We start from the raw sequence: 14,330 nt of genomic DNA, 5'->3' as shown, positions 1-14,330 counted from the left end.
ACTTTTCAATTCCATGACTGTAGAAATCACATAGTTTTGAGGGGAAGAACTCATTGAATCATGTTCAGAGCATATTTTCATCTGGAAAGGAAGTTCCTTAAAAATTGGTTGATGGAGAGTGGAAAAGGTGAAAATTGAAGGTGCAACATCAAATGAATAAGAGGGGTGTGGAATGACTCGCCAACCCATTGCCTATATGGTTTTCTCTGTCAGTTTACCAGAATGCAGGCGGGTGTTATGATGGAGTAGTATCACTTCAGGTGGTCTTCCTGGTCATTATTCTTGCACTGCATCTGCAAGATATCTCAACTGTTGACAATGAATGTGAGCAGTGATAGTTACACCTCGGAAGCAATTCATAGTATACCACACCATTGCTGTTTCACTAGGTGCATAACATTATTTTTTTGGATGCATGCAGGTCTTTATACAGATAGCTGTTACTTTGTTTGGGCTCACGCAAATGACACGTGATAGTGGAATGATTACAATTCTTTGCATTTGCCAGTTCTGAAGTACACTGATGTGGATCATTGTGGATTAATGTGTTTAAATGACCATCATCAAACCACAAAGTCTTTCTGAGCATGGAAAGTCACGTATCTCAAAATGATCCTCCATAAAACAAGAAAACCATGTGCTCTGTCCAATGGCATTATCCACATACATGAAGCAAATGTTTCTGGCTGTCTCTGCTGCTGTCACCCCTCCACTGAACTCAAACAGTTGAATTTGTCAGAAATGTTCCGATTTTAGCACTCCATTTCCTAGCATCCACAGTTTCACACACTATCTTGAAATGATAAAATGTAAACTCAAATAACGAAAGTGAACTACAAACACAAATAATAACACTAGTCAACAGTAGTTTTGGTAAAGACAAAGTACATATAAAACTTAATTCTGTATTGTAATGTAACATAAAATGTGAAATCAGAAAGTGTCCATCATGTCAGGATTAAAAGTTATGACCTGCAAGTTATATAGCATAGTTGAATTTACTGAATATTTTTAAGTGCTTTGTGTTTGAAAGGAGTGTGATAAAAGTTAGTGCAGTGACCTTTTTTTGTTCTTAACTTTAATGTGAACTACTTTTTAAGTGTAATATGTAACATTAGTGTATTTTATATTGTGTAAATAAACCCTCCAGTCATATACATTTGCTTACTCTTCCTTCTATATTATCTCAAGTCTTTGAACTTTTCTATTCTTTTTCAGGAATTTATCTGGCTAAGTTCACTTTACAGAAACGTGTTTTGTAGGCATTGAAAATACAATATGAAGAAATCAAAACATGGGTGTACCAAACATCCCGATTCATTTTGTTATGCAAGTGGTGATTTCACGACAAGGAAACAAAGATCACCACTTTCTAACTTACTGAAGACAATGTATCAATTATACTTCAAATGCCAACTGGGAGATAAGGATAAAGATTGGGCACCTCACATAACTTGCACTAGGTGCAATTCTAAACTAACACAACGACTGGGGGGGGGGGGGGGGGGAAGCACTTACCATTTGGCAAACCAATGATCTGGCAAATGTCTCAAAACCGTGTTGATGATTACTACTTCTGTTTGACTAATCTAACTGGCTTTTCATCAAAGAATAAGAAGAATATTAAATACCCAAACCCACCCTCAGCAATTAGACCTGTTCCCCACAGTGAAGACCTGCCAGTTCCAACAGCTCCACTAGTGTGGGAAGAAGTTACTAATTCTGATCATGAATCCACAAACACTAAGGAAGCACAATGTCAATGAAGTGAAGAGGAGCACTTTCCAGAACAAAGACTACTTTTAATTACACAAGCAGACTTGAATGACCTAGTTCTTGATTTATACTTATCCAAGGATCATACAGAAATTTTATCTTCATGTCTTAAGGAATGGAGCTTACTTCAATATGGTGGGTAACATTTGTGCTTGTAGTGATGTAGTAGGATTAATGAATCAGTTAAACATACCATACTATGCTGCTGAGTGGCGCTTGTTTATTGACACTTCCAAGACAAGTCTGAAGGCTGTACTACTGCACAATGGTAATACATTTCCATCTGTTCCTGTGGGGTACTCTGTGACTATGAAAGATAACTATGTAAATTTGTCAGAGACACTTGAAGCTGTTAAGCGTAACGAAGAAAATTGTACAGTATGTGGTGGTCTTAAGGTGATTGGTTTACTAACTGGTCTCCAAAGTGGTTTCACAAAGTATTGCTGTTTTCTTTGTCTTTGGGACAGCCGTGCAACAGATAAACATTATACTGTTAAACAGTGGCCACCACGAGAGAATTTGGCTCTAGGGAGAGATAATGTGAAATATGTACCTCTGGTGGAGTCTCAAAATGTTTTCCTTCCCCCAATGCATATTAAACTCGTTCTTATGAAGAATTTTGTCACGGGAATGGACAAAAACGCTAATGGTTTCATGTATCTATGTGAAGTGTTCCCTGAATTAAGTGACACCAAATTGAAGAGAGGATTTTTATTGGGCCACAAATTAGGAAGTTAACGCATGATAAGAACTCTAAACAAAAATTACGTCAGTCAGAACTTGCAGCCTGGCATTCTTTTAAGGATGTCGTTAAAGGTTTCCTAGGGAATACAAGAGCAGAAAACAGTGACATTAGTGGGAACTCTTTTAGAAACTATAAAAATCTTGGATGCAGAATGTCACTAAAAATGCACTTCCTTCATTCTCATTTAGATTTCTTCTCTATCAATTTTGGTGAGGTTAGTGATGAACACGGAGAAAAGTTCCATCAGGACATTTAGCGAATGGAAAGCTGCTATAAAGGTAGATGGAACCCTGCATTGTTAAGTGACTACTGATGGTTTTTGAAGTGCGAAGGATATATATCCCACAGAAGGAAGTTGTTATCAAAAAGACTCAACCCTTCACCTTCAACATCATCATCGAGCAAATGAATGTTGCAATTTTTCTTGTAAAAATGTACATTAGGTCCAGGATAGTTTTACGGCATTAAGAATGTTATATATTGTCTAAATTTAGTGTGGACCACCATAGTCTCTTTTTAGATATAGGCATTTAAAAACCACCATAACAAAAAATTGGAGGTTGATGGTGAAAATCTAACTGATTCAGCAAGTCCAAATTTATTAGGTCCTCCATATTTTATCTCTGTACCTGAAAAAAAAAAAGTTTCTTTTGTTGTATAGTGTAATCGATAATTAAGACTCATAGCAACCTGATTACCAACATGCAAAACAAAAATGCTATGAACTTGTGGATCACCCTAATATTTTCTTGTTAGATGCATTGTTCAGATGCATACCGGGAAACTTAACAAATGAAGCATCTACACCTACGTGATTACTCTGATATTCACAATAAAGTGCCTGGCAGAGGGTTCCATGAACCACCTTCAAGCTGTCTCTCTACGGTTCCACTCTCAAATGCCGCGTGGGAAAAATGAGCACTTAAATTTTTCTATGCGAGCCCGGATTTCTCTTATTTTATCGTGATGATCAATTCTCCCTATGAATGTGGGGGCCAACAGAATGTTTTTGCAATCTGAGGAGAAAACTGGTGATTGAAATTTCATGAGAAGATCCCGTCGCAACGAAAAATGCCTTTGTTTTAATGATAGACACTCCAATCCACGTATCATGTCTGTGGCACTATCTCCCCTACTTCACGATAATACAAATCTAGCTGCCCTTCTCTGCACTTTTTCGATGTCATCTGTCAGTTCCATCTGATACAGATCCCACACTGCGCAGCAATACTCCAGAATAGGGTGGACAAATGTGGTGTAAGCAGTATCTTTAGTAGACCTGTTGCACCTTCTAAGTGTTCTGCTAATGAATCACAGTCTTTGACTTGCTCTACCCACAACATTATCTATGTGATCGTTCTAATTTAGGTTATTTGTAATTGTAACCCTTAAGTATTTAGTTGAATTTACAGCCTTCAGATGTGTGTGACTTACTGTGTAACCGAAATTTAGCCGATTTCTTTTAGCACTCGTGTGAATAACTTCACACTTTTCTTTATTCAGGGTCAACTGCCACTTTTTACACCATACAGATATCTTATCTAAATCATTTTGCAATTTGTTTTGGTCATCTGATGGCTTTACAAGACGGTAAGTGACAACATCACCTGCAAACTAAGACAGCTACTGAGATTCTGTCCCATGTCTAATATAGATCAGGAACAACACAGGGCCTATAACACTTCCTTGGGGAACGTCGTATATTACTTCTGTTTTACTCAATGACTTTCTGTCTATTACTACGAACTGTGACCTTTCTGACAGGGAATCACAAATCCAGTCGCACAACTGAGACAATATCCCATAGGCAAGCAGTTAGGTTAGAAGACTGCTTGTAAGGAACAGTGTCAAAAGCTTTCTGGAAATCCAAAAATATGGAATTAATTTGACATCCCCTGTTAACAGCACTCATTACTTCATGAGTATAAAGAGCTAGTTGTGTTTCACATGAACGATATTTTCTGAATCCGTGCTGACTATGTGTCAATGAATCATTTTCTTCGAGGTAATTCAAATGGTTCACATGGCTCTGAGCACTATGGGACTTAACATCTGAGGTCATCAGTCCCCAAGAGGTAATTCATAATGTTTGAACACTGTATATGTTAGAAAACACTACTGCAAATCACCGTTAGTGATACGGGCCTGTAATTCAGCAGATTACTCCTATTTCCCTTTTTTTGGGTGTTTGTGTGACTTGAGCAATTTTCCAGCTCTTAGGTACAGATCTTTCTGTGAGTGAGCAGTTTCATGTAATTGCTAAATATGGAGCTATTGTATCAGCATACTCTGAAAGTAACCTAACTGGTATACAATCTGAACCAGAGACCTTGCCTTTAAGTGATTTGGTGAAGGAGTTTGGGAAAACCCTGTTAAATAACTCTGCTTTAGTGGCACTGTCATCAGTGACTTCATCATTGTTATTATGCAGTGAAGATATTGATTGCATCTTACCACTGGTGTGCTTTATGTATGACCACAATCTCTCTGGGTTTTCTGCCAGTTTCCGAGACGGAGTTTCATTGTGGAAATTATTAAAAGCATCTCACAGTGAAGTAAGCGCTATATTTCAAACTTCTGCAAAACTTTGCCAATCACCTGGCATGCTTTTTACGTTGCTTCTACAACAGCGATCTCATTCATTTTGTGTATCATGGAGGATCAGTACCATCACTTATTAATTTATGTGGTATATATCTCTCAACTGCCGTTGATACTATCTCTCTGAAATCATTCCACCTACACTTACATGATCAGATCAGAAGGAGTGAAGACCGTCTCTTAAAAAGGCGTTAAGAGCATTTTTACCAGCTTTTTCAAACAGATACACTTTGCGTTTCTTTTTGATGGTTGTATGTGTTACGGTATTCAGCCTAGCAGTTGCTAATCCCTGTATTTGTCACGACACTCACTATTTGTCCAGGATTATTTGTTGCTAAGAGGACAAGTATGCTTTCGCAACCATTTATGCTTCGAGTGGGTTCATGAACGAAAGCATTCAGTACAATTTCGGATGAGGTTTTATACCTGCCACAAGCTTTACATGTATAATTTTTCCAGCATATCGAGGGCAAATTGAAGTCACCACTGACTAGAATTGTATGAGTGGGGTACCTATTTGAAATGGGACTCTAGTTTTCTTTGAACTTTTCAGCAACTCTATCTTCTGTGTCAGGGGGAGGGGGGGTTGGTACAATGATCCAATTAATAGTTTAGTCCGATTGTCAAGCATGACACCTATAACTGCCTGAGCTTCAGTGCTTTCTATTAGAGCTTGGAGCTCTGGTTGTTTCCTAACACAGCTACGATAATTTGCAACTTCAGTACCGATCATTTCTACAACTACCTTACTGTGTTTTGCCTGCCAACTTTAAGATGGACACCCTTTCTGTGGTTTCCTGAGAACCACTAACCTAAAAAAGTGCCCAGTCCCTTCCACACAGCCCCCGCTACCCGTGTAGCGACTTCCTGTGTGTAGTGGACTCCTGACCTATTAAGCGACACCCAGAAACCCACCACCCAATGGTGCAAGTCAAGGAATCTGCAGCCTACACGGTCCCACAATCGCCTGAGCCTCTTGATTCAGATCCTCCACTCAGCTCTATGCCAAAGGACCACAGTTGGTTCTATCGACGATGCTGCATACAATGATTCCTGCCTTAATCTCGCAAGTAAGACTGGCAGTCTTTACCATTTCCACTAGCTGCCCGACACCAGAGAGAATCTCCTCTGATCCAAAGCGACACACATCATAGGTACCGACATGAGCCACCACCTGCAGTTGGTTGCAACTTTGTACTCTTCACGGCATCCAGAAGCACCCTTTCCACATCCAGAATGACTCCTCCTGGTATGCACACTGGCTTCCTTCCCCTCCTTGGGCTTGTTCCTTAGAGGCCCCATTACGCACCTAACATTGGAGCTCCCAACTATCAGCATATGTGAATGTCCAGACCTTGCTGGCCAAGAAGCTTCCTCTGGAACAGGGTGGACGACTGCATCCAACTTAGAGACTTTTGTCAGCCACAGATAATGACTAAAATCTGTTCGTCAAATGAACTAGGAGGCCCTATAATCGGCCGCTTGGAAAGTCTTTTGCCCTGCCAGACTTTGGAATGATCTCCCACTCAACCATAAGTGAGGGGCCAACCTCAGTGCAGGCAGTACCCAGGGCGGCCACAGCAGTGGACCAATCAGGTGACATGTGGAACATGCTTGACGTCCCTCGCATTCCCAAGTCTGACCCCCACTGTGATGCTAGTTGGCAGCAGCCTCAAGCTGTGTATGGGAGCCAACAGCCCGGAGATGTGAGCGAAGGGTCACCAACACAGCTCACATCTGTACACAGCATTTTTAGCAGCAGGAATTTGAAGTGCTCTCTCACTGACATTCCAACTGAGCTACAATAACCAAAACAAACAAAATCCTGTACAATAGGAGGGTCGATAACAGCAGCAATACTGTACGTTACAATGTTATTGAAATAAAAGGTTATGCCTAGTAAGCACTCGAACATTCAAGAAATTACAAAAAAAACTAGTAACTACACAGGTATCTGTAAATAAGTTGATATAACAAATGAATTATGTACTCGCCGAGTTAGCAACAGGAACTCAAGGTGCTCTGTCACTGACAGTCTATCTGACACAGAAATGGCAAACGTTGCAGTATTTTGAAAACTATCTGATTTCTACAAATATACAGTGAATCCTATTTTGACACCTTTCCAGGGACGTTAAAAAAAGTGGGAACTAACTTATTAAGCAGTGAAAGTTACAGGCTCCCTCCTTCCATTTTTGTAGTTTATGTAACATACATAATAGGTAACAAAATATTCATTCCGGGCTTGTTTATTATCCAATAAAGGTGTACTAAGTTTAGTCACTGACATATATGGAACTTGGAACTATCTGGTAAGCAGAAATGTTTGACTTAATTCCATTCACTATAATCGATGTTTTGGAAAGCCTGTAATTCATTATTTAAATAATGAAACACTGCACCAGTTACATACTTTTTTTATGCTTAGCATGGCACTTTTCAAGAATTATTCTCATTGTCAAGTGCAAATATTTATGTATTTTGTCTTATGTTTGCATGTGTGTTGCCTGCACCTCTTACACTGTAGTCATCTTTTTGAGGTTATATGGTACTGTGCGTGCACGCACGCAAACAACCATCACTCACATTGTTTGTGTGTGAAATGTCACAAAAAATACTTGTTCATATGTTTACAATTGATAACGAAAAAAATTCTCTAAACACATTTCGTTAAGCATGGAACATATGTAAAACTAGTGCAGTGTTGCAGTATTTAAACCAGAAACATTTCAGCAATGCAAAGACTGCAAACTCGCCAAGTTGTCAACTAGGTCAACAAAAGAACTAAACAACAGAACACGGATCTCAGGTGTCATGACAATTACAATGCTCACAAAATTGCCCACGTGCATTAGTGACAGTTTGAAAACTGTTGTGATCGGACATTATTCAAACAAATCTAGTTACCCCCATCAGCCATCAGGCAAAGGAGATCTTGACAGTGGCAGGAGATAAAGCACGAATTGTCTCGACTTTCACTGATTCAGATCTGTTGATTAGAGCACCCAGCTGTCAAGCAACTTAACCATATAACATAAACACTACTTGAAGGCCAACACCAAGCCAAGCATAATTTTATGCCAATTATGTCAGTTTTTTCCTACAAGGACATAGTTTCACAAAGTGTAAATCATGGTAAAATTATAAATGTGCTAGCACAAAATCGGGTGCGAGTTAACATTGTGAACACAGAAAATTTGACGAGAGCAACAAAGAATGTTGCAGCTGGAATGTAAAATAGAAGTTATACTGTACTTGGAATAAGTCTCACACCTAGTGTGTTATGGTGCGTGAAAGTGAGATTAGAGAAATCTCTGTGCTAGTAGGTGCTTTCAGTTTTAAGTCTGACAGCAAGCAGTTCTCCAAGCACAAAGTTTTAATTACCTTGTTGCCCCATAAGAGACGCCTCTTCTGCATTTGTTCAGCATAACGTGCAGGATTCATTGCAGCTGGATTGTAATATTTTGGAAATTCTATTCCAGTAGTAGACTTAATCTGTCGAGCCTGCTCTTCTGCTGAACGCTGAAGAAGTTGCTGTGGTGTTACAGGTTGTGCCGTAGGATCATTTGGTGCTTTTATTTCTATTCCAAGACGTTCCAAAACTGCACAAAGTAATCATCACATAGTCAAGCTATTCCTATATTGAAATACCCTCACTATTAAGTTTAGCTCATATACGTAAAGCAAACTGTATCTACTTAACTCATTGTACACAATCTATTCCAAGTTGCAGTGATAATTTTTAATTTCATTAGAAAATACACAAAAATAAAATTAAAATACAAGTCTTAACTGCTGAAATATGTCTTTACTTTGTCACTTGAACTAACTTGTGGTTCAAATGATTTTCAATAATATAACACAGTAAATAACATTCTGTAAAATATTGGTATTTATTACTAGAATTTTTAAAACATGTGAAACCATGAAGCTATGTATGCGCAATGCTTAGTTCATGTCAGCCATGGAAAAGAACTTTGTTAGACATTGCAGCACCAAACCAGAATTTGCATCCAGGACATAGAGCTCACACGAGCAAATTTGGTCAGCACTGGGCATTTCCACTGATGTGGGGGTGTGGCACAGGAAATAGAAATGTTTTTCAATTGTTGCATTTCTACACTATCAAAATGAAGATGCAGACTAGCATTCACTGAACCTAATTTTTTGTGGATAGGATACAAAACAATCAAACAAGGGACAGCAAAATCATGCAAATAGAAAAATATAACAGTTTATCACTCCAACTGAGACAAGTTACTTGTATCTTATATGCAACTATTCTGACATTATTAGTGATAAAAAAAAGGGAAGAATAAAACTTTAGACTACTTTCCACAATTGCTACTTGATTGGAGATTAAAGAACTAAACAGCAGGGACTAAACAGGAGAGTCACCAGTCCCTTGATCCAGGGATAGTTCATCTGGAATTAGTGACATCCACAAAGTATGTGTCCTGATGATGAAAGTACGTAGGATGGGAAGACCAAGGCATTGAAGGCAATACTGATGCCAGGGCTGAGAAAGGATTCACAAAGAAGTGTATGGATCAGGCCAGTATGCAGGTCAGGTGAGGGGTCTCCCAGGGCTCATCCTGTGGTGAGAAAAGCCCCTCCCCTTTATCCAAATCCTGTCAGCCTGATGAAGGACGAAGACAGTTACACAGCAAAGAATATTTTCTTGTTGACAGAGTCAAGACAGTAAAAGAGAAGAGGCTAAATACAGCCCATAATAATACAAGAGAAGAGAAACAGGTAAGGTAGCTGGTGAATGACCGCAGGGCTCTGCACACGACGGGAGTTGTACTACCCACAGCAGTCGCATCCCTGCTCCAGTGCGGCAAAGCATTAAAGAGCACCCACTATTCAACAGATACAAAATAGGCAGAAAAGGCAAAACACCATACCTAAAAGCAATTAAAACAGAGTAAGGAGGTGTTCTCAGCGGTCCCCCTGATCCAGCATGCAACAGATGCCAAAAACCCAATCACCCTGCCCCTGCCCTGAAGGAAGCTTCAAATCTTCTGACAATGATGGTGCATGAAGTGCCAAGACTGGTAGCTACACAATAAGTGACAACATAAGGACAGTTGTAAGTGTTTCATTTTCTTACAAACTCAAAGTTGGGGTGGACTGTCATTTTAAATGCTAATGACTGAGGCAACACTGAAATTTTCACAGCAAAAGGAAAGTTTGTTGCGATACAGTCAGCAAGCCATCTTCGAAAACAACATGACTGTGCCTTGGAAATGGTGGACCATATCACCTGCCTGATTCAACACGCTGCCGCACATTCCATTCCCTAGTCTAGCAACCACCTGACAATGGTGTGGTGGAATGATGAACGTAATTTATCAATCAGAGCCAGGCACGCAGCTTTGCAGAAATTAAAACACTGTTCATCTACTGAAAATCTTCATGCCTTCAGGTCTGCAAGAGCACAAGGGAAGTGAGTGTTAAAAGGACAGAAGGAATTCCTGACTGTCACTAATCAGTCCACTTCCACTGCGTAAGAAAGATTCAACATGGCAGCTTTCAGCCAAGGGCAGTACACCTCCCCTTACAACTTTGTTGAGAAAAGAGGGCTTCATGAAAACGCCTACACAAGGCACAGGTTTTAGCTGAACACTTTTGTACTGTCACTGCATCAGCCAGACAAACTCCTGCAGCCCAGGTCTTCTGTAGAACTGTAGAGATGAGGGGCCTCCGCTTTACTTCATGCAACGAGGAGGTCTACGATCTTCCGTTCTCCTTGTGGGAATTGAGTCAGCTCTGACCATGACCAGTTACACTTCTCCAGGGCTGGATCAAACCCATTATGTCATGTTCCATCTTCTGGGCCCTTGAGCTGAAGTCAAGCTCCCATTTCGTTTCAATCAGATCTAGTTTGATGGACAGTACCTGTAACAGTTAATGGAGAATGGCCATTACCAGTTAAGTGGGTAAGACTCTCCGATGCAAGGTCAACTGCAGCCTTGTCTGGTTCTTCAAATTCCATGGTCACCTACTCCCAGTGCAATTTCTGGCACTACTGTTCTGCCGTTGACAACTTAATTCTACTGGAGACAGCAATACAGGATACCTTATGCCGGAACCATTTGGCGTGTTACTTGACCTTGCAAAACCATAGCGCATGACACCATTTGGAGGTACAACATCCTTCACCAACTTCATGAATGGGAACTACATGGATATCTGCTGCTTTTTATCCAATCCTTTGAGGATTGGTGCTTTCGATTTTGCATTGGTGATGGATTGTCTGATTGCAATGCTCAAGAGAATGGGGCTCCACAAGGTAATGTACTCAGTGTCACAGTGTTTGCAATCACTATCAATGGCATCTCCTCTGCTGTCAGGATCTCTGTTAAATGTTCTGTTTATGGATGACTTCATTATATCCTGTTGACCATCCTGCAAGTCAGCAGACAAATTCACACTGGAAACTAGTCACCGGAATGCAAAGTCGTGGCCATTTCCCATTGAACTGTCTGCAATAGCTGGGAAACAAAGGTTAATGGCTAAAGATCACACTGCAACTGTAGAAAAGTGTGTGACCTGCCTGGAGTTCAAAAGGCAGATGTTCTCTCAATGAATAAGGCACTTGATAATCGAACCCCTGAAGCATGTGATAGCTGAACAGCATCTGCGTCCAACAAGTCATAAGGCGAATTGTTTAAAGAACACACTGTTTAATTTTATCCAATTTTGCAGCTGCAAACCTGACTGTATTCAGTACACTGGAAGTATGAATTAAAAAATACTTTGTCACAAATTTTCTTGTTTTATTAAATACATTATGCATTTCGGACCCTGTGGGTCCATCCTCAGTGTAAGTTGTTTTAATACGATTTATTGTTGATCTTGAATGAGGTGAAATGCATGTTTCTGTCATGAAAAGGTCTGATGTTAGCTTATGAATTTCGTACTCAAATACAGAAAATATGTACAAAACAATGGAAAAAAATGAATAGTGTAAACTTACCACAAAATCCAAGAAAAATGTTTTTAATACCATCATATATTGGTTTCTCCATCTGGTTCATGTATATCACTTCACTCAAGAGGTACATCTGCATACACATTTCACAGATGATGATGTTGAAGGTGTGATCAAATCTAACTTTGTTAGTAGTGCCACAGATCTAATTATTAATCAATTGACATATGCAAGGAATAACCTTACAACAGGTCTTTAAAATTACTGATTTAACAGTGACTTGTGAAATCTGTTTATTCATTTAACACAGATTCTGTTTTTTATGTTTCATTTCCAACATATGCTATGCAACAACTGATTTTTGAGGTGATTGAGCCTGAAAACATTTGTGTGCTCTTGAAAACTGGTTTTGAAGTTTTTGCCTGTTCTCCCTACATTGTAGAGATACTGTGGATGAAGTCAGTAACTGATGTTATTACACATATTTACAATTTACAATTAGTTAATACACTACACGCATTACTAAAAGCTGCTGAAGAGTATTTTGAAAGTATTGTACGTGAAATGTAATCTGAAATCACACACAGGCACCAAAAGAAATTAGAGGCCATAGATCTAAAACTGCATCAGGAACAGGACAACCATCCACCCAACAAAATACAGTTTTATGAAAAAGTCATAAACCAAACTGACATCACATTCGGTGAAAAACGACAGCATCTATTAAGGGAAGGGATAAAACACCACTTTCAGATTAAGTAATAGTAACCTAAAAAACCCCATCTTACACACTAAAAACACAGCTGACTTAGTAGACCTAAATTACACTGAACAGACTGTCTAGCAAACAACATTATTAAAATTACTCAAAAATGGTTAATAAAAAGCAATTTCCTCTTCACAGAAAAACAACTAAAAATTTGCATTTTAATGAATCCCACAGCCAAGGCAGAGCACGACCTAAGACCCATAGACCTCATGTTCCGTTGATGCCTATTGTTAATTATAAAAATAAAGCTCCCTCCACAGTCTCTTAGTTACTGAATGAAATTCTGAAGCAGTACCAGACTTTTGATAAGTCATACTCAGTTAAGAACATACATGAATTAGCTAAAACGAAATATACAGTGGAAACTCTGCTTTTACACTTTTCAAAGGACTTCAAAAAAAGGTGTAAAATGAGGGAAAATGTAAAATGTGGGAAACTGCATTTTAAGCTATACAAGTTCCATATAGAATACCCCTGCACTTTTGCATTTTACGTATGATATATGTACATAACAGACATCAAATACTTGTGAGGGACTTGTTTATTATCTAACGAAAACCACTGATATAACTGGAACTGGTAACCATCTGAGAAGTAGAAACGTTTGACTCAATTTCATACATCATAATTGATGTTTTTGGAAAGATTGCCACTGTCATTCATTATTTAAATAATGAAAAACTGCAACAGTTACGTACCTTTTCATGCATAGCACAACACGTTTTGAGAATTTTTCCATTGTCAAGTGCAAATATTTAAAAAAGTACTTAAAACCACACACAAGAAAACTATCACTCACATTGTTTGTTTGTGTAACACTACAAAAAACACACACAAATACTACACTTGAAAACAAAAACAAATTCTCAAAACAAGTTTTCCTCAGCATGAAAAAAATATGTAATTGGCACTGTGTTTAAACCAAAAACATCTGAGCAACACAAAGTCAGTGAAGATGTCAACTAGTGTCACAAGTGGCAAAACGTGCTAAATATAGTTCGACAGAGATGTCACGATGATCACAACAATCACAAAACTCTGCATGTGCAGTAGAGACAGTTTGGCAATGATTGTTATCGGTCATGACATATTAATTCAAACAAACCTAGTTACTTCCACTAACCACCACGCTGAGCTGAGCTTGGCATTGGCAGGAGACACGGCATGAACTGTTTCAACTTTTACGCGTTTACCGGTTTAAATCCACTGAGTAGAGCACCCTGGTGTCACGAAACTTAACCATGTAACATTTGTAAACACTGCTTGATGTTCAACGCTGTCTCAGCATAATTTTACATCAGTTTTTTCTCCGCAAATATTTTTTCGTGAAACATCAATCATGAGAATTTTATAAATATGCTGACACAAAATCAGGTGCGAATTAATATAGTGGACACAGGAAATCTGACGGGGTGGGGGGGGAGGGGGGGGGGGGGGGGGGGAAGAAATTGTAAATGGTGGGACAACTTTAATTTCAGGAACGTAAAAGCGGGGTTGTACTG

General features: G+C 39.1%; 1 protein-coding gene across 3 annotated transcripts in view; it reads right to left on the bottom strand.

Moving 5' to 3' along the window:
• The window catches only part of LOC126418495 (arginine/serine-rich coiled-coil protein 2-like), a 73,362-nt gene that overhangs the window by 12,555 nt on the left and 46,477 nt on the right, over positions 1-14,330 (bottom strand). For all 3 annotated transcript variants that reach the window (XM_050085277.1, XM_050085279.1, XM_050085280.1), the window contains one exon: positions 8,507-8,724. In XM_050085277.1, the coding sequence (XP_049941234.1) occupies positions 8,507-8,724 (218 nt within the window). The remainder of the gene's footprint in view (positions 1-8,506; positions 8,725-14,330) is intronic.

Source organism: Schistocerca serialis, chromosome 9 (assembly GCF_023864345.2).
Source record: "Schistocerca serialis cubense isolate TAMUIC-IGC-003099 chromosome 9, iqSchSeri2.2, whole genome shotgun sequence".
Classification (NCBI taxonomy): Eukaryota; Metazoa; Arthropoda; class Insecta; order Orthoptera; family Acrididae; genus Schistocerca; species Schistocerca serialis.
The sequence above is the reverse complement of the archived record's forward strand: the minus strand, read 5'-3'. Positions and strand labels throughout refer to the sequence as shown.